Here is a 24,988-nt window from a genome sequence, read left to right on the forward strand (position 1 = left end):
TATACATTAACAACATTGTAAATAAAAACAACTGATTTAAGAAAACTCTGATCAATACATTGACCAACCACGATTCATCTCATGATGAAGCATGCAAATGCTTGTTGATTTTGGACATTGGAGAGATGATGGCTTAAGGGAGTATTTTAAGATATGTTTTTTAAATACAGTCCAATGTGAGAATTTGCTTTTGCTTGTCTAAATATATCTGTTACAACTATTTTATATTTCTTTCTTCTTTAATGATGGGGAGAGGTGGCAAGAAACAAAATTAGTTTTTTGTTGGCTAAAAAAATTTTAATTTAAAAAATGTAGATAATGATGACAATGACAATAAATACCCCCCAATAAATGGTCCTTCAGATTCCACACGAAGACCTCTAATGAGGGAGAGCTTGTTCCCTCTTAAGGCAACCATTTTCACTTTTGGATATTCATAATAAGTAGGAAAATTTTCCTTACATTTAAACTTAAATCTTTTTCTTTGAAACTTCTACCTATTCCTTAGTTCCAGGACTGATGAGAATAAATTCAATTCTGCCTTTTGTATCAGTCCTTCAAATCTTAAAGACAGCTATTTCTTCCTCTCTTTCTCTCCTCAACCCCTAGCCTTCTCTCTCTAGCTCCTTCTGCCAGTCCTTATGTGACATAGGTTCCAAACCTCTTACCATCTTGGTTGCTCTCTTTTGGACCATGCTTTAGCTTGTCAATACTTTCCGAAAGGGCAGTGCCCAAACCTGAACAAAGATGTGTGCTTAGCACAGTGCCAGCACATAATAGGTGCTTAATAAATGCTTATTCTCTTCCCCTTCTGACCAAGAAAGAAGACAGCAGTGTTTTCACCTTCCAGGTTCTGTACATTATGCCTCACAATACAACCTAGGATCTTAGGTTATTGAACCACATGGAGTCTGAAGTCCACTCAGATCTTCAGGTCTTTTATGTGAATTCCTTTGCCCATGACTACCCTATCTGTAATTTATTCAGTTAATATTTTGAACCTGAATGCATGTCTTTCAGCGGTGTGCTAAAGGCAGCTCTAACTAGAGCCAATGGTTAAATTTTATTGTGAGCATTTCCAGCTACAAATCAAGGCTTGATTTATTGTTTTTATGATTACTTAGGCTTAATAAAGTGTTAATAATGCATATTAAATTTAGAATGTGTGTGTGTGTGTGTGTGTGTGTGTGTGTGTGTGTGTGTGTGTAGACCTCAGTTATTAAACATTTACTCTACAACCCTGTATTGTTCTATAAACACTGCTTGACCTCAGCAGGAGTGCAGTAGAAGGCTCAGGAAATGAAGTTATTACCAGGCTGGAGGCTTGGTTATGTAGGCTAATAATAATAAAGTTACCAGGGGTGTTCCTATAGCACTTTAAGGTTTGCAAAATGCTTTAAATCCAGTACCTCATTTGTTCCCCTGCTATCCCTCAGAGCTTTGCTTCATTCCCAAATATGATTAAACTTTCTTCCTATCCATGATGTCATCTAGATGTTGAAGAGAATAGGGCTATAGATGAACCTTTGTGGCACTCCACTAAAGACTTCTCTTTCGGAGTTGATATTTTATTCTTTGGGCTAAGACATTAAGTTTTAAACCCATTTAACTATGCCATCACCTAGAAATGTTCCATCTCTATCCCTTGGACATTCGTTTCAGGACATTTGCTAGAAATTATTCCCAGTTTCCTGGATAAAGGTGAAGGTGGGGGTAAGGTCAACATATTCTCTAAGAGTGGAAGAAAGCACTGTGCTACAGATCAGTAGGTTGAATCAGAAGGGAAGCTTCTAATGGAGGTCCAAGATTTCCCAGGCTCTGGGGGGCATTGGCCTCTCCTCAGAAACCATTTTTTTTTGGATCAATCTGCTAAAGCACAGTGTGATTCCTAGGACACATTAGTATCTACAGGGGGAGTAATGACTTAATCCATAGAGTTATTAATAGACAGATGTCAACCTAGTGCAAGGTTTCTAATAGAATACTCAGTACACCAGGGATGTGACTTTGGAACCATAGTCTTCCTGATAGTTTTATCAATGACTTAGGCACAAATGTAATGTTCATTAACTAGTCAAGTGACTCATAGTTGGAAAGCAGAGCTAACATGTTTGATGATAGTCAAGGTCTAAAAAGCCCTCCATAGGTTAGAAAGATGGACTGGATCTCATTAAATAAAATTTGATAACTATAAATATAGCTAGAATTTATATATTGCCTTAAGTTTGCAAAGCACTTTACAACTAGGAGGTAGATGCTATCATTATCCTCATTTTACAGGTGAGGAAACTGAGGTAGACAAATTATGTGACTTGCCCAGAATGTCACACAGCAAAGGTCCTGGATTCCATGTCCAACTCTTTCTATCACACCACTTAGCTGCTTCTAATAGATTTAAATGTAAAGACTTTCATTCAGATAAAAATTCAACCATGCAAGTATGGAAGGGAAAGGCATGGCTAGACAACAGTTAATATGGAAAATACTATAGATATTTTAGTTGACTAAAAATCTACCTATGTCCCAGGGTTGTTGTGAGTATCAAATAAGGTACTATTTATAAAAAGTTTAGCACAGTGCCTGGAATATAGTAGGTACTCAAAAAAATTCTTGCTTTCTTCCTTCCTTCCTTCCTTCCTTCCTTCCTTCCTTCCTTCCTTCCTTCCTTCCTTCCTTCCTTCCTTCCTTCCTTCCTTCTTTCCTTCCTTCCTTCCTTCCTTCCTTCCTTCCTTCCTTCCTTCCTTCCTTCCTTCCTTCCTTCCTTCCTTAGACAAACAGAGTTTAAGGAGAGGTTGAAAGACATAAGGTTTTTTAGTGTACAGAAGGCAGGGAGAAGGGCAGTTCTCAAAAACTGCCTTCAAATATTTGAAGACCTGTCACATGGAAAAAGTATCATAATTGTTTTGTTTGGTCCCAGAGGAAAGAACTAGAATCACTGAATGGAACTGCAAAGAAGCCAAATGTATATTTAACTTAAAGAAAAGCTTCCTAACAATCACACGGATTCCAAAGTGAAATTGTTTGCCTCAGATTCCTTGCCTGCCCACTATAGACTTTTATTTTTTCAACCCTAACTTTCTATCTTATAATTAATACCATATAATTAATATATTATATAATTAATACCATATAATATAATAATACCATATAATTAATACAGTGTGTATTGGTTCCAAGAAAAAAGAGTGGTAAGGACCAGGCAATGGGGGTTAAGTGACTTGTTCAGGGTCACACAGATAATAAGTGCCTGAGATCAAACTTAAACCCAGGACCTCCCAGTCTAGGACTGGCTCTCAATCCATTGAACCACCTTGCTGTCCCCCACTTTAGGCTGTTCAGCAGAGGCCAGATGATTCCTTTTGTGGAATGCCAATTTGCAAAGGATGGAGGAGCTAGACTAGATGACTAAGTCTAAGATAACTAAGTTCCTTTTTTCAATCTAAAATGAATTCTATTATAAAAGGGAAAAGAAAGTTTTAAAAAATCAAGTAGAAATAAACAAGTTTTCAGAACTGATATTACATTCAAAGCCCCATTGCTGGATCTGGGGATATCATGTGGCATTTGCTTTTGAAGACTTCTCTTTTCTACTATATGCTCTTTCAGTTTCTAAACTCGACAATGTCAGTTGAGGACTAGAAATGCAAGAGGAATTACCCAGAATGGTGAGCCTGACAAGTCTGTCTCAAGGAGTCATTAATGGTCTTATGGTTAGTCAAGAAACTAGACTCCTTTTTGTTACCATGTTGCAGAGAAACCAACACACAACATATGCTTGAGCCAGGGATATACAGGGCAGGAGTTGCTCTGCCTGTGACAGTGAAGTAAGAAATCAGCCCCTAACTCCAAGCATCTGGGGGTCAGAGGCCACAGCCAGATGTGCACATAAGACAAGAGTAAAACTTGCCAGAGTTCAGCTGGAAAAGAAGGTAGAGGATGTATAGCTGGGAGCTGAGCAGAGGTTTGGGGAGGGAGGAGGGATGGTAAGCAGTCATCCATGAGAGAAGAGTGAGTGAGACGCCTCTGACCTTGACTTGTCTGATGGAATGCTAGCCCAGTAAACTAGAAAAGCAGATACTGGTGAGGCTATTTATTCCTTTTCCCCATTTAGGACCTGACTGTCATCTAATCCCTCCCAAATAGTGTCATCCACTAATTTGACTAAGCATTCCTTTAGTCTATTTAAAAAAAAAACAAAAAACCTTTACCTTCTATAGCATAAATTTTAAGACAGAAGAGCAGCAAGGATGAGACTTGCCCAAAGTATGAAGTATCTGAGGTTGAATTTGAACCCAGGTCCTCCTAATTCCAGGCATGTTACTCTATCCACTGTGCTATTCCTTTATTCCTAATCATATCTTCATTCAAGTCACTGATGTAAATGTTTATCAGAATAGGACAAAGGACAAACCTCTAAGAAGACCTCTCCCTAAGTGGCTATTTGGTCCATTTCACATGACTCTTTGGATTGGGTCATCCAGCTAGTTTTGAACCCATCTATCATCTGTTATTGTCTTAGAAAACAAAATATAGGACTGGGCTTCCTTAAAAGTACCCTCAAGCACTCTGGGAATCCTTGGCTGAAGACTGGGAATGGAGAGAGTGCTGATTATTCAGATATTGACCAAAACAAGGAGAAGCTAGGAACATAGTAGTAACTTATTATTATTATTCAATATCATTCTCAATCCAAAATTGGGAAGAGGATTAGAATTGTAACTTTAGATTAGAATTGTGGGAAAATATGAATGCTTCCTGATATTAGCCCAAAGATCCAAAGTGGCAGCTTAAACCTTCAATAAATGAAAGGAAGAGGCAGCCTAGTACAGCCTGGCAACTACTGGTTCCAAAAACAGAGGAATTAGATCTGGTGTCACATCCAACTTGTTAACCTTTGGACAAGTAATTTCACTTCCTCGGGCCTCAGGTTCTTCATTTATAAAATGTGGAGTCTGGATCAGGTGGCTCCTGTGGTCTCTTCTAGTTCTTGAGCTCTGATCCTATGGCAGCCCAAGCTTGGAGTGCCCCATGGTGGCCTATGCTATGATGGTTCTTTAGCTATTCCAGAGCATTCCTTCCTAGAAAGCAGACAGATACCAATGCTTACCCATCTGTGTTTGCTTCTCCAGTATCCATGTAAGGGGAATACTACCTTCAGCCATCTCATAGGCCCTAACCACTCTCTACACAATGATGAAAAACAACATCACGTCTTCCATCAGAGAGCTTGCATTCTACTGAAATATATGACATGTAAACAGTAAAGTAAATACATCATATTTTGAAGAGGGAGAAAGAAAAGGAGAATCAGAGATCTAGTGGTGGTACCAAGATTTAAATTATTATAATGTTGTATATTTGGCCAGGAGTATACTCTGTGGAATCTTGCAAACATAGTCAAACAGACTTTAAATTGGAAAAAAAAAAGAAGGAAATTGCCTATCTACATTTACAAAACTCAGTAACAAAAAGAGTGCCTACAGTGAAGGAAGAAGAGCAATGGAGATGCCCAGAAGACAGGAGAAAAAAAACCAAGAAGGTAGCTGGCAGTAAAAGCCCTATCTTCATATGTACAGACACAAATGCAGAGGATATGGGTAGCAAGCAAGAGGAATAAGACATTCTACAAAAGGAGGAAATTTAACTACACAGGACTTGATGGGATGGAACCCATGAATGAAATATGACTGGAAGGACATACTTGCAGGGAGTGCAAAAGACCACCTAGACAGAAAAGGGAAACAGATGGAGGAGTTTGGAAAATAGATTATAAGACTTTCATGGATGTATAATAAAGTAATCATAGAGAACTTCAGATATTTAGACATCTGCTGGGTTCTCTCTCTCTCTGACAAAACCAAAACAGCTAATCATTTTTTGGCTTGCCCTAATGATAGCCTTCCACTTCAAAAGGAAGAGGAAACAATGAGGGGAACTGCCATTCTGGCTCTTATCCTCAGCAACAGGGAGGAACTAGTTAGTTATTGGAGTGGAAATGATGAAAACCTCAGAGGGAAGTGACTACAACAGTTTAGAATTTTTTATCTAAAAGAGGAAAATGAGACATAGTTTGACATGCAGCCTAAATTCAAGGAGGGCAGATTTCAAGAGATTCAAAATAAGGATAGGTAGGATACAATGACCTAAAATTCCATTGGGTGGGAGCAGGGAATAAGGAGGCATCCCAGGAGAGAGGTGGGGGCTAGAGGTCAGGAGAAAGATTAGTTAGGGCAAAATTTAAAAATGTAGAAACCTTTGGAATTTAAAGATGCTGATGAGATCACAAAAGGTGTGGAAAGAGATCTCCACCTTCAACAATATATCAGCACATCAATTAGGATGCATACAGCTTGCATCTGGGAGGTGGTGACTTTCTCCCAAATTAAAATCCCTATACTTGATTTACTCAGAGACATAGAGCTTCTATGACTATCACCTGCCTCTAGGTCAATGTAGGTGACTCCCAGGGCTCTTTTCTTCTCTAAGTTCTTTCCCTTGCCAAATCACTAACTTAACACTTTCTTCCAACTGTGTTTGTTTTCTAACATTGTTTCCTCTTTCTAGAAAGTCCATCCTTTTTCTTTTCACTTGGAATTCCTAAAAATCTTTTCAAGTTCAACTCAAAAGCCATTTCCATTTACCTGATGGCTCTGATCTCATTGGTGCTTCCTCTACTGCCACCCATTCACTCCTCCATCTGTACCCTTCGGGCCTACCCTAAATCTTTCATGGGAGGTCCACCCAATGTGCTGAAGACCTTTCTCTAGACTTCCTGTGTGTGAACACCAGTGGAGTGTATAGATGTCTATTAGTTTCACCTTTCACTCATTTCCTACTTGGTCCACCTTCTTTTCTGATTATACATCTCTCTTTTAATTCTTTTTTTTATTAAATATTTTGTTGATGTTCTCTCTTCCTCTCCCTCCTCTCTCTCTCTCCCTTTAAAAAATACATCTGTAGCATACCAGGCATGTTGGCATCTGATAAACATAAGGGCTCATGAAACTTTACAGTAATAACAATGCCTCATTTCATACTTGTCATACATCAAGGGGCAATGTCATATAATAGTAAAGGCATAGGACTTAGAGTCAGGAAACCCTGCAGTTAAATCTTGCCTCAGATACTTACCAACTGGTGATCCTGAGTAAGTCACTTAACCTCTATGCTTCAATTCCCTAATCTGTAAAATGAGAGGGTTGTACCCTAACATTTAAGATCCCTTTCAGATCTAAATATATGATCCTATAAGCAATCTGATACTCTTTTTTACACCATTTCTTTTGAATAACTCTTCAATCATCCATCCACACAAGGAAAAACAAGTTGACAAAGAATGTCTATATCTGAAAAAAATGGGTATACTCTATAGCAGACTATTGTCCACCTCAAGGAGGAGATGAGGGGAGAGAGGGAGAGAATCCAAATTTTAAAATGTCAAAAAACAATTGTCAAAAATTGTCTCTACATGTATAACTGAAAAAAATTTTAAATGGAAAAAATGACTATGACTGACAAATACTGATTTAATGTCTGACTATATACTGAGGCATTGTGCTAGGCTGAGGATTTAAAGACAAAATATGTAAACTGCCCTCCAAGGGTTTACAATCTAACATTGGTAATAAGTGGTAGTCTCTTCTGGTCCAATATGTGTCTTCTCCATTGTCCTCTGAATGACCTGAGGCTTTAATTCTTTGGAGAATGTAGTCTTCATTGACTCAAGCCCACATACCATCAACAGAACAGTTATTTCAAAGACAGGCCTTTGTTTCAGAGAGAAGTTTAAGGCCATTCAAAGTACTTCCCAAAGATAATCCTGTTCCCCTCTTCCTGCTCAATTTTGGGTTCATTTAGTGTCTGACCAAGATTCTTGTACTACCTGCTAGTTGAATGATTCTAGGGACAGTTCATAGAACTGCATGTCATAGTCTGGACATTGGGTATTCTTTATCAACTAATTTTTTTCCCTTGTGTTAGGTTAGGCCAAATTCTGATTTCACTTAGGAGGTTTCAAGACAGTACAGGACTTGATGTATCCAGCATGTGAGCAGTTGCAAACAGGAGCGCCACTAAGAAACCCTTCTTTCATGCTTTTCCTTTCAGATGATGACAAACAACTCTGAAAAGCATATTTCTCCCCATTTTCTGCCTGGTTTGTTATTAAGAATTAGAAGGCTGATGAACAAAAGTTATTTCAGTTGTTAGATCTTTCAAGGAATCAAGTATTTGATATACCTGTTTGATAAGGCTGACCCCTTGGAGGAAACCCTTTAAGTCCAGTTTTTTGTTCTCTCAAATCAAACACTGTTGTTTTTTCATAGTCAACGTACAGTAGGTACAATGTAATGTTGAATTCTTTAGGTGTTCTATTCATTAAATGCCTATGTGTATGTGTTTTATTCTAGAATATCCTCTGTGAAAACCTGGCTGTTCTCTTCTAATACCTTCATCAATTATACACATTATTGCATGTGTAGATGTATCATATAGATTTGATGTGATGCATCATATAGATTTTGTAAGGATAGGTGAGTCAAAAGTTACTGATGTTTCCTTACACACACACAACATTTGGTATTCTTTTCCTTTTCAGATATCTTGAAGATTAATCTTTCAACCCTCTTAAAATTTTGTCCAACATAGACTTCCTTTGTGCATACTTGGTCTAAGGCAGTTATTTTCTCATCTTTGTACTTTTCAGTACCATTTTTACAGCCTCACACACTAGACTGTGAGAGATTAAATGTGATGGCTCCATTCTTTTTAATTCTGTAGATCAGTATAGAACTCTTGACAAATGCTTTCCACTTTTCATCTGTTTGTTGTGCTCCTTCCAGTTTCATCCTTAAATGCTCTTGGGATGATCTGGTTTAATTTCTCCCCTTTCCTTACTCACCCACGGGCCTCAATTTCTCATCTCCATACCTGGTAAATGGCCATCTTCTACACTTAGATTTCTTCCTCATCTCTCCCTCATATAATTCCTCTTTTCTTCCAAATGTGGCTTAAACACCAACATTTTCATGAAGATTTTCCTGCTTATCACAACTGGTAGTGCTCTCCCTCCTACATTATATTGTATTCCAATACTTTGTGCTTATTAATATTTGCTTTTTGTATTCCTGTACATGTAATTACTGTTTCTCTGTTAGAATAAATGCTCCTTGAAAATAAGGACTGTTTTATTCTTTGTTTATAATAATACCAATATATATAATACAATATAATTAATACCAAGGCTTAAGACAATGCCTGGCACATGATAGGTGCTAAATAAATGTCTGTTGACTTGACAATGCTAAAAGGAAGAACTAGATGCATCAAATGCCACAAGTAAGTTTTTAAAAATAACTTAATTTTCCCTCTCTGTGCAAATGCACTTTAAATATATAATTATAGACAGATATTATCATTTTATTTTCATCCTATTTTCTCTATTTTCTTGCCAAAAAAAATCTCACTGCATGAATTGACACCACTTGGCCCTTTGAGGTATCCTAAAATTCCTTTTTACAAATACTGGTTTGGATCTCTTGTTGAGCTTTCTGTAGACTTGTTTTTTCTTTCCCCATCTTTTTGATGGTTTGGGTGATGACACTGCTCATAATCAGAAATACAAAATCTCTGAGTTGGAAGAGACAACCAAGGCCTCTTAGTCCAATCCATACCTCAACAGAAATATCTTTTGTGGCACACCTGCCTCTGCCTGAAGACATCTAGAGAGGGATAATGCACCAAATCCTGCATCAGTCCATTTTCCTTTGCAAATAATTTTTCTAATTGTGAGGAAGTTTTTCCTGACATTAGGCCTAAATCTGCCTCTGTAACTTCTACCCCTTGCCCCTGGTTTTGATCTCTGAAGCTGAGCAGAATGGGTCAGAATCACAGAAGTGTGGAATTTGGAAATTGGAAGGGACTTCAGCAGCCATCTGGCCTAAATCATACATGAAAAGCACCCCCACTTTAAGCATCGGAGGCAGTTATTCAACCTCTGCTTGAAGACTTCCAGTATGAGGGAACCTATCACTTCTCTGAGCAACATATATGCCAGCTGAATTCCTTTTCCATATGATAGTCTTTCCAACATTTGAAGACAGAATTGTGTGAGCCCCCTCCAGTTTTCTCTTCTTCAGGCTGATCATCCCCAGAGTTTTCTTTTTTTTTTTAATCCGTTACTTTCTGTCTTAGAATCAGTACTGTGTATTTGTTCCAAGGGAGAAGAGAGGCAAGGGTTGGGCAAAGTGACTTGCCATGGGTCACACATCAAAGCCAGATTTTTCTGTCTGTGTCCAGATTGGGATCCAGGATCTCCTGTCTCTAAGCCTGGCTCCTAATCCACTGAACCACCTAGCTGCCCCTTTATCCCCAGATTTTTACTGAGTTCTTTCTATCTCCTTATCTTTTTTGTATTTATCTACATTTTTTACATATTGTCTTCCTTTATAAAATGTAAGCTTATGGAGGGTAGAGAAGGGAGAAAGAACACACTTTTGTTTATGTATACCCAACATCTAGCACAATGCTTGGTACATAAGATTCAATTACCTTCCTGCTGATCTAAAACAATGCTCATTATAAGCTCTGCAATATGAGATGAAAATGTCTCATTAAATGCTGTTTTGGGGTTTTTTTGAACCCACAGAAAAAAATCAACATTTTTAGTCCTTTTATTTATCATCTCAAGGAAAACCTATAGGTTATCCTTCCCTTTCACTATGACTTCCTTTTGTCTTTTGGTTTCATTCATAGTGCAAATGTCAAAACAAGCATGATGAATTTCCTCCAATTGTGTGTCACTGGACCAGGATCTCACATTTAGAATAACAATTGCTGAATTAATACTTACAGAGAGATCAAACCAGGGGTTTGTAACTTGAGGGATGTGAACTTGTTTTTAAAATAGTTAAATAGCTAGATCTATACATCCATGGATAGATATAGATAGATAGATATGTGGATAGATATAGATAGGTAGACAGGTAGGTAGGTAGGTAAATAGATAGATAGATAGATGGACATATAAATGGATAGATGGATGGATAGATGGATAAGTAGACAGACAGATCATTTTGGAGGGGTCTGGCTTCACCAGACTGCTCAAGAAGTCCATGACACCAAAGAAATGTTAAGAAATTCTGGTCAAAACTGTGATTCTTAGCAAAATCTATCACCTTTTCCCCTCATGCAGTGTTCTTCATCTAGTAGATGCTTAATAACATTTTGTTGAATTGAAGAAGACAAACACAAGAGTTAGTAGACACTGAACTCAGATTTTCCTCTGAATCTGGCCTCAGGATTATATTCCCAAAGGCTCCTTGTTACCACTGAGCACCAGCCTCTCCTTTTCAGATTAGGAAGTAGGGAGATGGAGGTATGATAGAACTTTCTTTAGCAGTGGGACAAGGAACTCGGAGAAAAGAAAAGGGGTAGGATAGAGAGCTGAATGAGGCAGAAAAGAATGAAGTAGAGGATGCAACTAGAAAGCCTGGAGGAGCTCAAAGAGATCAGGCCTGGCTATATTGACGTCACAAGAAGCACTAGAGAGAACTTTAACCTAAAGGTAAGTGCAACTAAAGAATCAACAGAGCTTGAAAACCAACTGGCTATAAGGATCAAGGGGGAGTCAGTCACTTGAGGAGATGATGTAGCTGAGAAGGGGTACAGGTAGCCAGGAGGAGAGTTAAGAAAAAAGTGACTAGAAAGTGAATCCAGGAATGAAAAATAGATTTTGGACTCACCTCAGCAAAAAAACTCATTGCCCTTATCAACCTTCTCCCCCAGATTAGGAGCCTCCCTATTCTATGTCAGTAGATAGTGAACCAATATTTAGTAAGCTTTTTTACTGTATACAAGGCATGTTGCTAAATGTTAGGGAAAAAAGGAAAAATATTACCTGCCCAAAAGAAACATGAATTTAGATGCCTAGTTACATACAGGGTTGAAGTAACAATTTCAGAGGGAAAGATATTAGCAGTTGGAGGAACTGGGAAAGGTCTCTTTCAGAAGGTGGGGTTTGAACTAACTCTTCAAGGAAGGTAAAGAAGCTGATCTCAGTGATCTTTCTTTAAAGCTTCCGCCTCAAAACTGCTGGGTATTTTTTTTACAGTATAAAATTATATATGCATATATATAAATATACATATAAACACATATGTACATATATTATTCAATCGTGTCTAGCTCTTTATGAACTAATTTGGGGTTTATGATCATCCAGCAAAGTATATACTACAGTATCCTCCTTTAAAGAATCCTTTTATACCCTAATACTATACTTGGCAAAGCTTGCCATTTCCTTCCTCAGCTCAGTTTTCAGATGAGGAAACTGTGGCAAACAGGGTTAAGGGATCTGCCTAGGGTCACATAGTTATTAAGTATCAAGTCCAGCACGCTATCCACTGTGCCACCTAAAGCACGCTCTCTCTCTCTCTCTCTCTCTCTCTCTCTCTCTCTCTCTCTCTCTCTCTCTCTCTCTCTCTCTCCTCCCTCTCTCTCTCTCTCTCTCTCTCTCTCTCTCTCCTCCCTCTCTCTCTCTCTCTCTCTGTCTCTGTCTCTTTGTCTCTCTGTCTCTGTCTCTGTCTCTGTCTGCCTCTCTCTCTCTCTCTCTCTCTCTCTCTCTCTCTCTCTCTCTCTCTCTCTCTCTCTCTCTCTTTTTCTCCCCCCCCCCCATATATGTACAAGTTTCCTAGGAAAACATGTAAGCTCCTTGAGGACAAAGACTATTTCATTTTCATCTCTGAATCTCCAGCATCTACAATAGCAGCTGGCATCTAGAAGGCATTGGATAAAGGTTCTCAGACTGACTGATGGATTGATTGGCGCCTTTTTTTCCTTCTCTACACTCCTAACTGTGACTTTGGGGTCCTCAAAGCTCAATACTAGATAAGCAGATAATAGGTTCCCTTTGGGGACAAATGCCTTCTTTAGGGATTAGATAAGACTTCTTAGATTGCTTAGGCATCAAAATACCAGAAGCCCAACCCTTGATGGAGTAAAGAGAGCATCAAGCCTGTAGTTTGGGAAGACTTGCATTCAAATCCCACCTCAAGTACTTACCAAATACGTGATCCTGGATAAATTACTTAACGTTTGGTTGTTTCAGTTTCCCCATCTGTAAAATGGGGACAGTAATAGTATCTACATCCTGGGATTGTTTTGAGGGGAAAAAATAAGTTGATATTTGTGGATCACTTTGCAAACTTTAAATAGCCATATAAATGTTAGATATTATTATTATTGTTGTTGGCAGGCAGGGCCAGTGAGATGAGATATGCTTTTTGTGTTCTAGAAAGTTACCAGATGGGCTTCAAGGAGACCAAAGAAATGAGCATTCCTGTCTGAATCTCTCCTATTAAGGAAAATTACCTATGGGAGAAGATAAAGACATCACTTCCAGCAAGGGTACCAGCTATAGAATATGAATTCTCTCTCAGCTCCTTATAATCTGGGTAATGTTGGGCAAGTAAGTGCCTTAATGTCTCTGTACTCTGGATATAAAATGAGGAAGATGATCTCTGACATCCCTTCTGGTTTCAGTATTAGGTTCTGTGTTTAAAAGGTCATGCCCTCTAGTAGACAGAATTCTGGATTGGCAGAAGATCCTGTTCTTTAACCCATTTAAACCTCAATTTCCTCATTTATAAAATGGAGATTATAATACTTGCTGTTGCTGCCTTACAGTTATGACCCTCAAATGAGATTATCTACACAAAGTGCTTTACAAACTTTGTTGTTGTTCAGCTGTTTCAGTGTCTGGCTCTTCATGAACCCATTTGGGATTTTTGGGGCAAAGATATTGGGGTGGTTTGCCGTTTCTTTCTCCAGATCATTTTACAGATGAGAAACTGGGACAAACAGGGTTAAGGGACCTGCCCATGGTCACACAGTATGAGGCCACGTTTGAACTCAGAAAAATGAGTCTTCCTGGCTGCCCTTGCAAATTTTAAAGCCCTAATGAATGTACACATTAGACTAGATATTTTCTGAGGTTCCTCCCATCCCAGAGGCACAGGGATCCTGATTTAGTTAAAAGATTATTACAATTCAAGAGATGACAACTGACATAGGACTTTAAGGTTTGCAAAGTGTTTTCCACAAGTCACCTCATTTGATACTCTTAGTGACCTTAGGAGGTGCTATTATTTTCATTTTGCAGATGAGGAAAACAAGACTACTCGAGCTGCCCAAGGTCATATAACTAGGAAACATCTGAGATGGGATTCAAATCATGCCTTGGTTTAGCTAGGTGGCTCAACGGATAAAGCACCAGGTTTGGAGGTCCTGGGTTCAAGTCTGACCTCAGGTACTTCCTAGATGTGTGACCCTGGGCAAGCCCTAATTGCCTAGCCCTTACAGCTCTACAGCCTTAGAACTGATGCTTGTATTAATGCTAAAGCAGAAGGTAAGGGTTTGAAAAAAGAAAGAAATCATTCCTTTCTGACTCCCAATTCTATAGTCTTTCCACAGCGCCACCTAGAGCCCTACTATATGTGCCAGTAGCTATTATGATTGCTTACCATGGTGATTTATGTAAGGCATGGAAATCACCAGGTCTTGGAAGCCCTTAGCTCCACATCTAGTGGAGCTCCAACGCTTCTATTTGAATGTTCTGCCAAGACCCAATGAGAACCAATCCTTTTCTCCATCAGCCTCTCCACCTTCCCTGTTTCTTTCAAAGGCATCATCATCTTCCCAGAGTCCCCTCCTCCCCCATCTTTGTTCCTCACACCCAACCAGTCTCCAAGCCCATCTGATTCATTGTCTGCAATATGTCTAGCATCAGCTAGAGGTTAGAGAGGTAGGTAGTGGGGAATGTGCTAGACTTAGAGTCAAAAAGGACCTGAATTTAAACCCTGCCTCAGCCACTTATTGGCTGTGTCTGTGTTGGTGAACCTATGGTGCACTCACTAGAGCATATCGGAGGGGGCTGCTCCCTTCCCCTTCTCCACACACACCCCAGGACATTTTTCACATCACCCACCCCTCTGCCAGTAGCCCAGTGGGAGAGCTTCTTCCCTCCCCTGTCTAGGGGGCTCAAATGTGGCACTCAGGCTCTAAAAGGTACAACATCACTGAGCTATGTGATTCTAGGAACATTGGTTAAACTTCTCTTGGCCTCAGTTTCCTCATCTGTGAAATGGGTATATTTATCAGTACCTATCTCCCAGGGTTGTCCTGAGGATCATTTGAGGCAATGTTTATAAAGTGCTTTGCAAACTTTAAAGTGCTACATAAATGCTGGATACTACCAACCCCTTTCCATAGGTGCCACTCTAGTTGTCTTTCATTATCTCTTGAATTGTAATAATCTTTTAATGAAATCAGGATCTCAGTGCCTCCAAGAAAGATGGAACTTCAGATAATATCTAGTCTAATGTGTACTGGAACAAGATTTTTTTTCTCTAATATTACTAATAGGAGGTTGACCAGCCTTTGCTTCAAGATCTCTAGGGATGCAGAGCTCACTATCCCGAGACAGCCAATTCCACCTTTGGAAAGCTCTAGTAGGAAGGTTTTCTTTAATGCCAATTGAGATCTACAATATTACCTGTGCTCTGCCTCCCTGACCTCAGTCTCTACTTCACATTCTCATTCGTGTTTTTGACTTTGAAACTGCTTAATTATAACCCCTTATCTACTAAATCTCATGGCTTCTTCTACTTGACCTAACTTCTGCTTTTGACACTATCAATAATCTTCTCCTGAACATGATCATGGGATCAAAGGATTTAGGGTTGAAAGGAGCCTAGAGGTCATCTAGTCCAAACATTTCATTTTACAGATGGGGTAAACAAGGCCAGAGGTCAAGAGACTTCCTCAAGGTAACACAGGTCATAGATGACAGAGCTTGGATTAAAAATTCAGATCCTTTGACTCCAAGCCCAACACTTTTTTCCATCATACCACACTTCCTTCCTAGAATAACACAACTCCCCTCTCTCCTGGTTCTCCTTTTACTTATCTAACTACTCAAATGCTCTTATTCTGTCCTGGAATCCCTTCTCTTTCTCTGCCCAAACTGCACCTTCAAGCTGCCTGTGAATTCCCCTGCATTACCCCAGGGAGCGGAAGGAGGAAGTGCTCACTTTGGGTGGCTGGACAGAGGAGTGGAGCATGTGAAAAATATCCTCAGGTGCTGGAAAGAGGGATAATGGAGCAACTCCCTCGTGCCAGCTCGGCACATGTGCCAATACTTCATCAATGTAGTCCTGGTGTGTCACCTCTTGTCTGGGCACAACCTCCTTATTAGACTTCCTGCTCCCTTTTTCCTCTCCAAACCACCCTCATCACCACTGACAAAACCTTCCTAAGGGAGAGTTCCTGCCTTGTTACTCTCTTGCTCAAATACCTTTAGTCAATCCTATTGCTTCTAGGATTCCATACACAATCCTTAGCATTGCATTTAAAAGCCATGACAATTTTGGCTCCCAACGACCCTTCCAAACAGTTCAAATTACTCCCCTTTAAGTACTCTACCCGCCAGCCAACAAAATGAGTCTACTAGGTGCTCTCTCAACTTGGTATTTCCTCTCCTGTTTTGAGCCTTCTCAGAATTCTTACCTTTCTCCATGGCTCAGCCCACGGTTCTACCTTTTCCTTCCGTGAAGTCTTCCCCAAGTCTACACCACCTACCCCAGGTCTGTCTCCCTTCTCAAATAACCCTATATTTATTGATAAGAAACAATGACCCATTTGATTTTTTCTTTGTATCACCAGCATATCACAGAGTATCTAGCTCACAGGATAAACTTACATTTTTTTCCAACCCTAAGTAGCAATTCTAAGGCAGAAGAGTCATCAGGACTAAGCAACTAGGGTTAAGTGATTTGCCCAGGGTTGCACAGCTAGGAAGTATCTGAAGCTAAATTTGAACCCAGGTCCTCCTGACTCCAGACTACCTAACTACCGCTAGGATATGCTTAATGAATGGTTATGGAATTGACTTGAAGTAGGAGGTAGAAGGAAGGGGGTCCTGACGCGGGCCAAAGATGCAGAAAGAATTATTTTCTACTCTTCCCCCAGGCAATTGTGAACTTGGTTCCATCATTGCCCACCCCCTTTTGACCTTCAGGTCTACTCCACTTTACTCCTACAACTCCTCCCCTCCTGCCACTCATCCCTCCTTGGGATTCCCCATGTGCCTCCCCAAGTTTCCAGGGCCCCACCTGTAGGAAGCAAGTGCCAGGGGCTGTGCCCTCAGGGAGGGAGGCGTTGTAAAAGGTCCTCTTGAACACGGGCTCATTGTCGTTGACATCTTGCAGGACCACACTGACCACAGCTGTGGAGGACAAGGCAGGCTGTCCCCCGTCAGTGGCCAGCACCGTGAGCTGCGGCCGTGGCTCCAGCTCGTAGTCCAGTGGGGCCGCTGTGGTGATGACTCCCGTCACGGCATCGATGGCGAACCACTGAGCATGGGTTCCAGGCATTATGCTGTAGGTCACGTGGCCATTGGGGCCCTGGTCAGGGTCCCGGGCAGTGACCCGGGCCACAAAGCTGCCAGGGAGCACCACTTCAGGGAGAGGCTCGGGCTGGTAGAGCAGCCGCTCAAAGACGGGCGCGTTGTCATTGACGTCCGTGACGTGCAGGACGAAGGCGGCCTCTGCGCGCAGCGGAGGGGTCCCAGCGTCGGTGGCCGTGACCCGGAGCTCATAGGCATCTCGCTCCTCTCGGTCTAGCCGCCGGGCCACACACACCAGATAGATCACGCTGTCCTGAGTGGTCAGTGCGAACTTCCCATCGCCACCCTCCAGAGAGACGTTGACGTGCGCGTAGTCGCCGTCATCCGGGTCCGACACGGAGATCCGAGCCACAAGCTGCCCGGGCTGGGCACCCTCAGACACGCGGGGGGAGCCGTCCTCGCTGAGGAAGATGATGGTCATGGTGGGCTGGTTGTCATTGGAGTCGCGCACGTGCACGGTGACAAAAGCCGAGCCCACCTCAGGATGGGCGCCGCCGTCCCGCGCCTGCACCACCAGCTCGTGCACCCGCCTCTGCTCAAAGTCCAGGGGCCGCTCGAGCCGCAGCAGCCCGGTGCGGGCGTCGATGGAGAAGGGGCCGTCGCCGTCGCTCTGCCGCCGGTTGATCTCGTAGGTCACGGCTCCGTTGGCCCCGGCGTCGGCATCGGCGGCAAACACCTGCAGGACGGGGCTCCCCGGGGCCAGGCTTTCCGACACCACGGCCCGGTAGCGGCTCTGGTTGAAGGCAGGTGCATGGTCGTTGATGTCCACCAGAGTCACGTCCAGCAGCGCCTGGGCCCGCCGCGGGGGAGCCCCGCCGTCATACGCTTCCAGCCGCAGTGTGTAATGCGAGCGGTTCTCCCGGTCCAGATCCCCGCTGACCACCAGCTCAGGCACGGGGGACCCGTCAGGACTGGGACGGGTTTCCAAGCGGAAGGCCTGGCCAGCCCCTTCCCCAGACAGCGCGTAGCCCTGGGTACCCAGGTGCCCGGCATCGGCATCCTGGGCAGGCTCCAGGGGGTAGCGCGTGCCGGGGGCCGTGTGCTCTGGCACCTGCAGGCTGGCGCGGGCCTTCGGGAAGGCGGGCGCGTGGTCGTTGATGTCGGCCACACGCACGGTCACCTCCACGGTGGCGCCGTCTGGGGTGACGGCGGTGAATTGGTAGTGGTCGCGGCGTTCTCGGTCCAGGACGCGGGCAGTCCGCACCACGCCACTCTGCTCATCTATGGCCAGGTCTGTGCCCACGCCACTGCCCTCCTGGGCGGAGATGAAGTACATGTGGGGAGTGGCCGTGTCTGCGGGCAGCCCCGCGCTGATGTCCCCAATGAGGGTGCCCGCCGGCTGCTCCTCATCGATCTGCAGGTCCAGGCTGCCCGCCTGGCCCCGGGCCCCGGGGGCCTGCGTCCCCAGAAGCAGCAGCAGCAGGGGCAGCAGCGGGAAAGGCCGGGCGGGTCTTGGGCCCAGCGAGGGGTGGGGAGCAGCCAGCTCAGCCTCCTGCTCCGACTCCAGCTCCATGTCAGCAATGGCTCCAGGCCTGACTCTAGCGCCTGCTCCTGCTCCAGCTCTGGCCCTGCCTCTGGCTCCCTGATCCTGTAAGGAATGCAGGGGAAGAGGTCAGGCAGGACTTGGGGGGGCGGCCTAGCAAGGCTTTAGGGTCAAGTTACTGGACGTCAGGGCCTAGCAGCACCAGGGCATCACCAAGGACCACAGGCATGCTTGTACAGAGGCGCCTACACAACACACACACACACACACACACACACACACACACACACACACACACACACACACACACACACACACGAGTCAGTCGCTCAGTGGCTCTAGCCCTGCCCTCTGTGTCCCTCAGCCTGGCTCTGGGCCGGCCCTCATCACTCAGGGCAGTGGCCTCTCCTATGGTCATTCCAATTTCCCCAACTTCTTCCCCACCTTCCCCCAGGTGGGAACGTGGCTTCCTCATTTCCTTGGATAGACAGTGACACCCCACCCCCTTCTTCCTGAGACTGTCCCCAATCTGCTCCATCCCCCAATCTGTCCTCCTGACTCACCACCAGTTGGTTCTTTCCTCCCTCCCCCCTCCCCCTGCACCAGTTTTGGGGCCACAGCTGGTTCTCATTAGGAAGAGGGGGACCAGGGCTGCTCTTTAGGGCTTGTAACTCGATCCCCCTTTCCCCTCCCCCCAAACCAAAAGTCTCCCCCCACCCACCCCCAGCCCCAGCCCACAGACTCAGCCTTCGCCCATTTTCATCAGTAAAACTCAGCTGGGGATTCATCGTCTAGGGGAAATTTTGGAGGGGGAGGGGAACTGTTACTGCGAAGGGGAGTATGTGTATTTGTGTGAAGGAAGTATGGATGGCCAGTGTATGAGGAGAGAATTATGAGACAGGAGTGTGTATGAAGTAAATGTAGGAAAGAAGTGCATGAGAAGGCCACTGTGTGAGGGGAGAATCTGTGTCAGGAGAGTGTGTGTGAGAAAGGAAAATGTGTGCAAGAGCAGTTAGGGAGAGGAAGCATGTGTGAGAAAGGAGTGTCCTCTTCTCCTGGATAGTCTCCTCTCTGGAGGTTGCCATTCCACTCTCCTGGTTCTCCCTTGACTGGTCTGACAGTTCCTTCTCAATCGCCTTTATTGGATCTTTGTCTAGATTATATCTACTAATGGTTAGTGTTCCCCAGAGTTCTGTTCTGGGCCCTTTTCTCTTCTCCTTCTGTACGATTTTACTTGGTGATTTCATCAACTCCCATGGATTCAATTATCTATGTTGATGATTCTCAGATATATTTATCCAACCCTTACCTCTCTCCTAAAATCTCAACTCAAATCTCCAGCTGCCTATTGGAAATCTCAAAATAGATGTCCTAGGGACCTCTTAAACTCAACAGATTCAAAAACTGAATTCATTCTCTTTCCCTCCAAGCCTTCCTCTCTTTGGAATTTACTATTCAGGGTACTGATTATCCTCCCACTTACCCAAGCTCACAATCTCCTTACCCTCCCTCCTTTCCTCTCTCCCTCCCTCTCTCTCTCTTCCATCACTCCAGGCTTGCCTTTCCTCCCTTCCTCTCTCTCTTTCCTTTTCTCCTCCCTTTCCCTCCCTCCCTCCATCTTCCTCTCTCTCCTTCTCTCTCTCCCTCCTTCCCTCACTCCCCACTTTCCTTTCCTCCCTCCCTCTCTCTCTTTCCTTTTCTCCTCCCTCCCTCCATCTTCCTCTCCTTCTCTCTCTATTTCTCTCTCTCCCTCTCCCTCCTTCCCTCACTCCCCACTTTCCTTTCCTCCCTCTCTCTCTGTCCTTTTCTCCTCCCTCCCCCTCCTTCCCTCCATCTTCCTCTTTCCCTTCCCCTCTCTCTCTATTTCTCTCTCTCCCCCTCCCTCTTTCTCCCCCCCCCCACATTTATCCATTCTATTGCCAAGGCCTATAGATTATACCTTCAAATCATTCTTCATATACTAGCCCTTTTCTTCTCTCATCCTGTAGCCACTCTGGTACAGAGACCCTCATCACCTAAAATTCTATCTTGTACAGGTAACCTCTCCTGATCCCCCTTAATTCTAAGGTTATATGTAGCTAGTTTGCACATAGTGGTTTTTCTGTTGTCTCCTTCCATTAGATTGTGTGCTCCTTAAAAGCAGAGATTATCTTTGGCCTTTGTATCCCCAGCACTTACTACAGTGCTTGGCATGCAGTAGGTATATAATAAATGATAAGTGCTTAAGGGACTTATCAGGGGTTACACAGTGGGTGCATGCCTGAGGCAGGATTTGAACCCTACTCTATCTATGGTTCTGAGGCCAGCTCTCTAGTCAGTATACCACACTGCTTATAAATAAGGTACTTATGAGTGTTTGGAGAATTAAACTGAAGTTCTGCCTTGATCAAATGCGGAAATTTTTCCAATGATTAGAGCTGTCCCAAAATGAAATGGGCTGCCTTGGGATGTACCTCCATTAATCACTGAAGGTCTTTAAGTAGTGGCTATACAACCACCTGCCCGGGATTCCTGCTGAAGGATGGGGTAGATTAGCTATTTTCTTAAGTCTCTTCTAACTCTGAGAAATAATGACTTGGAATATGGATGAAAGAGGGATGAGGAGGTGGCATGTTTGAAGATTGTGGAGTTACATAGAAAGTGTGTGTATATAAGTGTGAGAGGAGGTATGTGGGAATTATGAGAGAGAGCCTGGAACAACATGTGTTGGGTTATGTGGAGTATATTTGGGGAACTGTCTGGGGAAATGTGTTTCTTGGCAAAGTCACTCTGAAGGGCTGTGAGGGTCTAGTGGACAGAAAGGCACACTAGAGCTGGGTGTAAGTGGTTTGATGGCACTAAGGAGAGATATGTACAATCAAAAACTAGCTACTCAATAAAGGCTAAAAGACCTAGAGAACAGGAAATGATGAGAAATACAGGAAGCAGAGCCTGGGCACACACAGAACTAAAGGAGATGATAAGAAACCTACTAGCAGGGTCTAGGTGGACACCGAGTGATGGGAGAGATCAGATGGCAAATCAGTAGGGGTGGGCAAAAATAAAGAATAAGAAAAGAAAGTAAGCCAGCACAAGCCAAACAGGCAATAAACCTTAGGGAAAGCACAGGGGTTAGTCCAACATCTAAGCATACTATGAGAAAGATTAAGAGAAAGAATTTTAGGGCTCAAGTGGGCATGGAGCTTTGGGAGAGAAGGTGTGTGTGTGTGGGGGGGGGGGGGATATTGCTTAGGCCCAGGCAAATACAAGGTGATAAAAGAGATCAAAAGGACACTGGGAGAAAGAAACTGAGAGAGAAAAAAGAATAGCAGTACCTGGGCAGGCAGAGGGCTAAAGGAGAGGACAGAAAGCAGATCAGTAGGGCCAAAATAAGCACAGGGTAATGGGAAGAAATAAAAGGAGCTATGGAGGCTATGGGGTATAGGGAAAATTTGGATGGGAGTGACAAAGAGAGTTGTGGATTTGGGAGGAAGAATTAATGTAGGAAAGAGACAAAGAAAAAATTCTGCTTAAGCTGTGAACAAGAGCCTGGGCAACCCCAATGATTAGTCCCAGCCAGGGTAAATGAAAAGAGCAGACACTGAGACAAAGAGAAAGACAAAGACATTCAGATAAACACAGAAATTCAGAGAGAGACACAAAAGATTCAAGAACTGAGAGAAAAGCAGATATTGAGTCAGCAGTAGGAAGGAATGAGCTTGAGAAAGAAGAGAGCCAGGTAGAAAGTTGAAAGCCAGATACAAAGAGAGAAGAAGAGGCAGAAAGAAAGCAAAACACGGAGGAAGAGGGGCAGAATGAACAAAAGTAAACTGGCAGGGGAAGTGGGGTGGGAGAGTGAAGAATTGACCCAGATATGGTTGAGCTGGAATCCTAGGCGCCTTGATTTGGAGGTGGTGCCGGACACAGACCAGGCCTCCTCCCTCAGTTTCCTGTCTTGTTCCTGAGGCTTGGAGGGCAGGAGATAGGAGAGAACAAGAGCAAGGGAAAGATACAGAGAGGCAGGGGCATAGACAAAAGACAGACTAAGGGCAAAGGTGAAAACAGAGAAATGGGGCAAAGGATAGAGGAATTTGGGGGAGAGAATGTAGGACTCAAAAGACAGAAAAAGGTGAGAAATGTGGAAAGGAGGCAACATTTGAGGGTAGGGGCTACTGAGGGGAGAAACAAAGAGCCAGCAGGTAAAGGGAGGCCAAGGGGCAACAGAAGAGACTGAGGCAGAGAGAGACTCAGGGGAGAAAAACAGGGTAAGTTGCTGGTAGAGAGGGGTAGGAAAGACCGACAGAAACAGGTAGAAAAGCTGACAGAACAGAGACAGAGAATAAGTAGTGTGGGGGGCTTCAGGGTAGGGAAGATATAGAGATGGAGGTGATGCCAAAGACCAGTAGAAATAAACAGATAAGGGACAACTCAGAGAGGCAAAAACAAGCAGAGGGTGGGGAGAGACAGAGGGACAAGGAAAGGGGTGTAAGAAGGTGTAAGAGACAAGGAAGGGGAAAGAATAGGAGAAGAGATTGGGACAGAAATAGTTAAGACAGCAGAAAAATAAGGAAGAGTAATTGATCAGGGAATAAAGAGGAAAGAGTGATGGAAGGAAAGAAGGAAAAGCATGCCCCTGCCGTAGCAGAACTTGTGAGCTAAGAGAGAAGGCACTGATGGTTTAAAAGGAATCTCCTTAAAGCAGACTCAAAGACAGAAATTGGGGGCCAGGAAGGTGAGAGGACAGGAAGAGGCAGAGGGAAATGAAATAGACACAGAGAAAGGAATTTGAATAAATCCAATAAATATTTATTAAGTGCCTACTATGTGTATAGCACGGTAGAAGAATTATAGATATGCAAAGTGCAAAGAACTGAAAGAGCATAAAAGGGAAAGAGGAAGAAAAGAGAAAGGAGACAGAAATGGAGACAGAGTAGGGAACAAGGGGAAAGAAAAGGGAGGGAGAGAGGCAGCAGAGTGGAGCTGGGCAGAGGGAGGAGGGGGGAGAGCAGGGAGAGAGCCAGGATGGAGCTCCGGGAGGACAAAGAGGAGTCTAAGCAGGAGGGGAAGGAGGAGCCACGGATAAGGCAGCCCCCTACCCAGCAGGCAAGGAGATCAAGCCAATGGAATAGAGAGGAAGACCAGAGCAATTCACCCTCCTCTGCTCCCAAGGGAAGATTCTAGGTAGACACCCTAAAGAGACTGAGGAGAGGAAGAGGGATGAGGGGAGGAGGGGAGAAGGAAAAGTGTGTGTATTGGGGAAGGGGAACAAAAGGGAGAGAGGAGGGGGCAGAGTGGATAGAGGGAAGAGAGAGAGAAGAAAAGACCAGGGAGATTAGGCAGAAGTTGTCCAGAGTATAGAGTGAATGACAGGAGACAGGAGAGATAGGAGAAGAAAGGAAAGAGAGAAGAGATAGAAGAAAGGAGGGCACAAAGAATATCCAGAAGAGGGAGAGATCAAAGAAAAAAAGGAAATAAAAGGATGATAAGACAGAAAGAAGGAGACAGAGGGAGAGAGAAGAGAGGTAGAAAGGGGGAATGGTAGGAGAGAGGAAGGGGGATACAAGGAAACCACCCAGGGAAATGGACAGACAAAACTGAGAAAAGGCAAGACAATAATGAAAGAGTAGAGGGCTGAGGGGAGAAAAAAGGGTAGGACAGTGAGAAAAAAGACAGAGAGAAAGGGAAACCAGGAGGGAGAGGGGGGCATGGAGGATGTCAAAGAGAGGTACAGGGCAGAGGGGATGGCCGACACGGAGAAAGTAAGGCATACAGAGAGAAATGAGAGGAAGGAGACAAGGCACAGAGAAGAGAAAGAAAGGAGAGAAAAGGAAAACAGGCAGGATAAAGAAGAGACATGGGAAGGTGAGACAAAGAAGACAAAAGGCAGAGAAAAACATGGAAGAGATGTGGGGGCAAAGGGAGGGGAAGTGCAGAGAATGGGGGACAAGGGAGCAGAGGGAAGGGAGAAAGGGGACACAGGGAGGGGAAATGCAGAGATAGTGGGGGACAAAAGGAGGGGAAATAGAGTGGTGAAGAGAGAAGGGAGAAAAGGGGCAAAGAGGGGA

At 43.6% G+C, this 24,988-nt stretch overlaps 1 protein-coding gene across 1 annotated transcript in view; it reads right to left on the minus strand.

Moving 5' to 3' along the window:
* The window catches only part of DCHS1 (dachsous cadherin-related 1), an 80,530-nt gene that overhangs the window by 45,393 nt on the left and 10,149 nt on the right, over positions 1–24,988 (minus strand). Inside the window, exon 2 of the mRNA XM_056795115.1 lies at positions 17,169–19,049. Within this exon, the coding sequence (XP_056651093.1) occupies positions 17,169–18,974 (1,806 nt within the window). The 5' untranslated portion in view covers positions 18,975–19,049. The remainder of the gene's footprint in view (positions 1–17,168; positions 19,050–24,988) is intronic.

Source organism: Monodelphis domestica, chromosome 4 (assembly GCF_027887165.1).
Source record: "Monodelphis domestica isolate mMonDom1 chromosome 4, mMonDom1.pri, whole genome shotgun sequence".
Taxonomy (NCBI): domain Eukaryota; kingdom Metazoa; phylum Chordata; class Mammalia; order Didelphimorphia; family Didelphidae; genus Monodelphis; species Monodelphis domestica.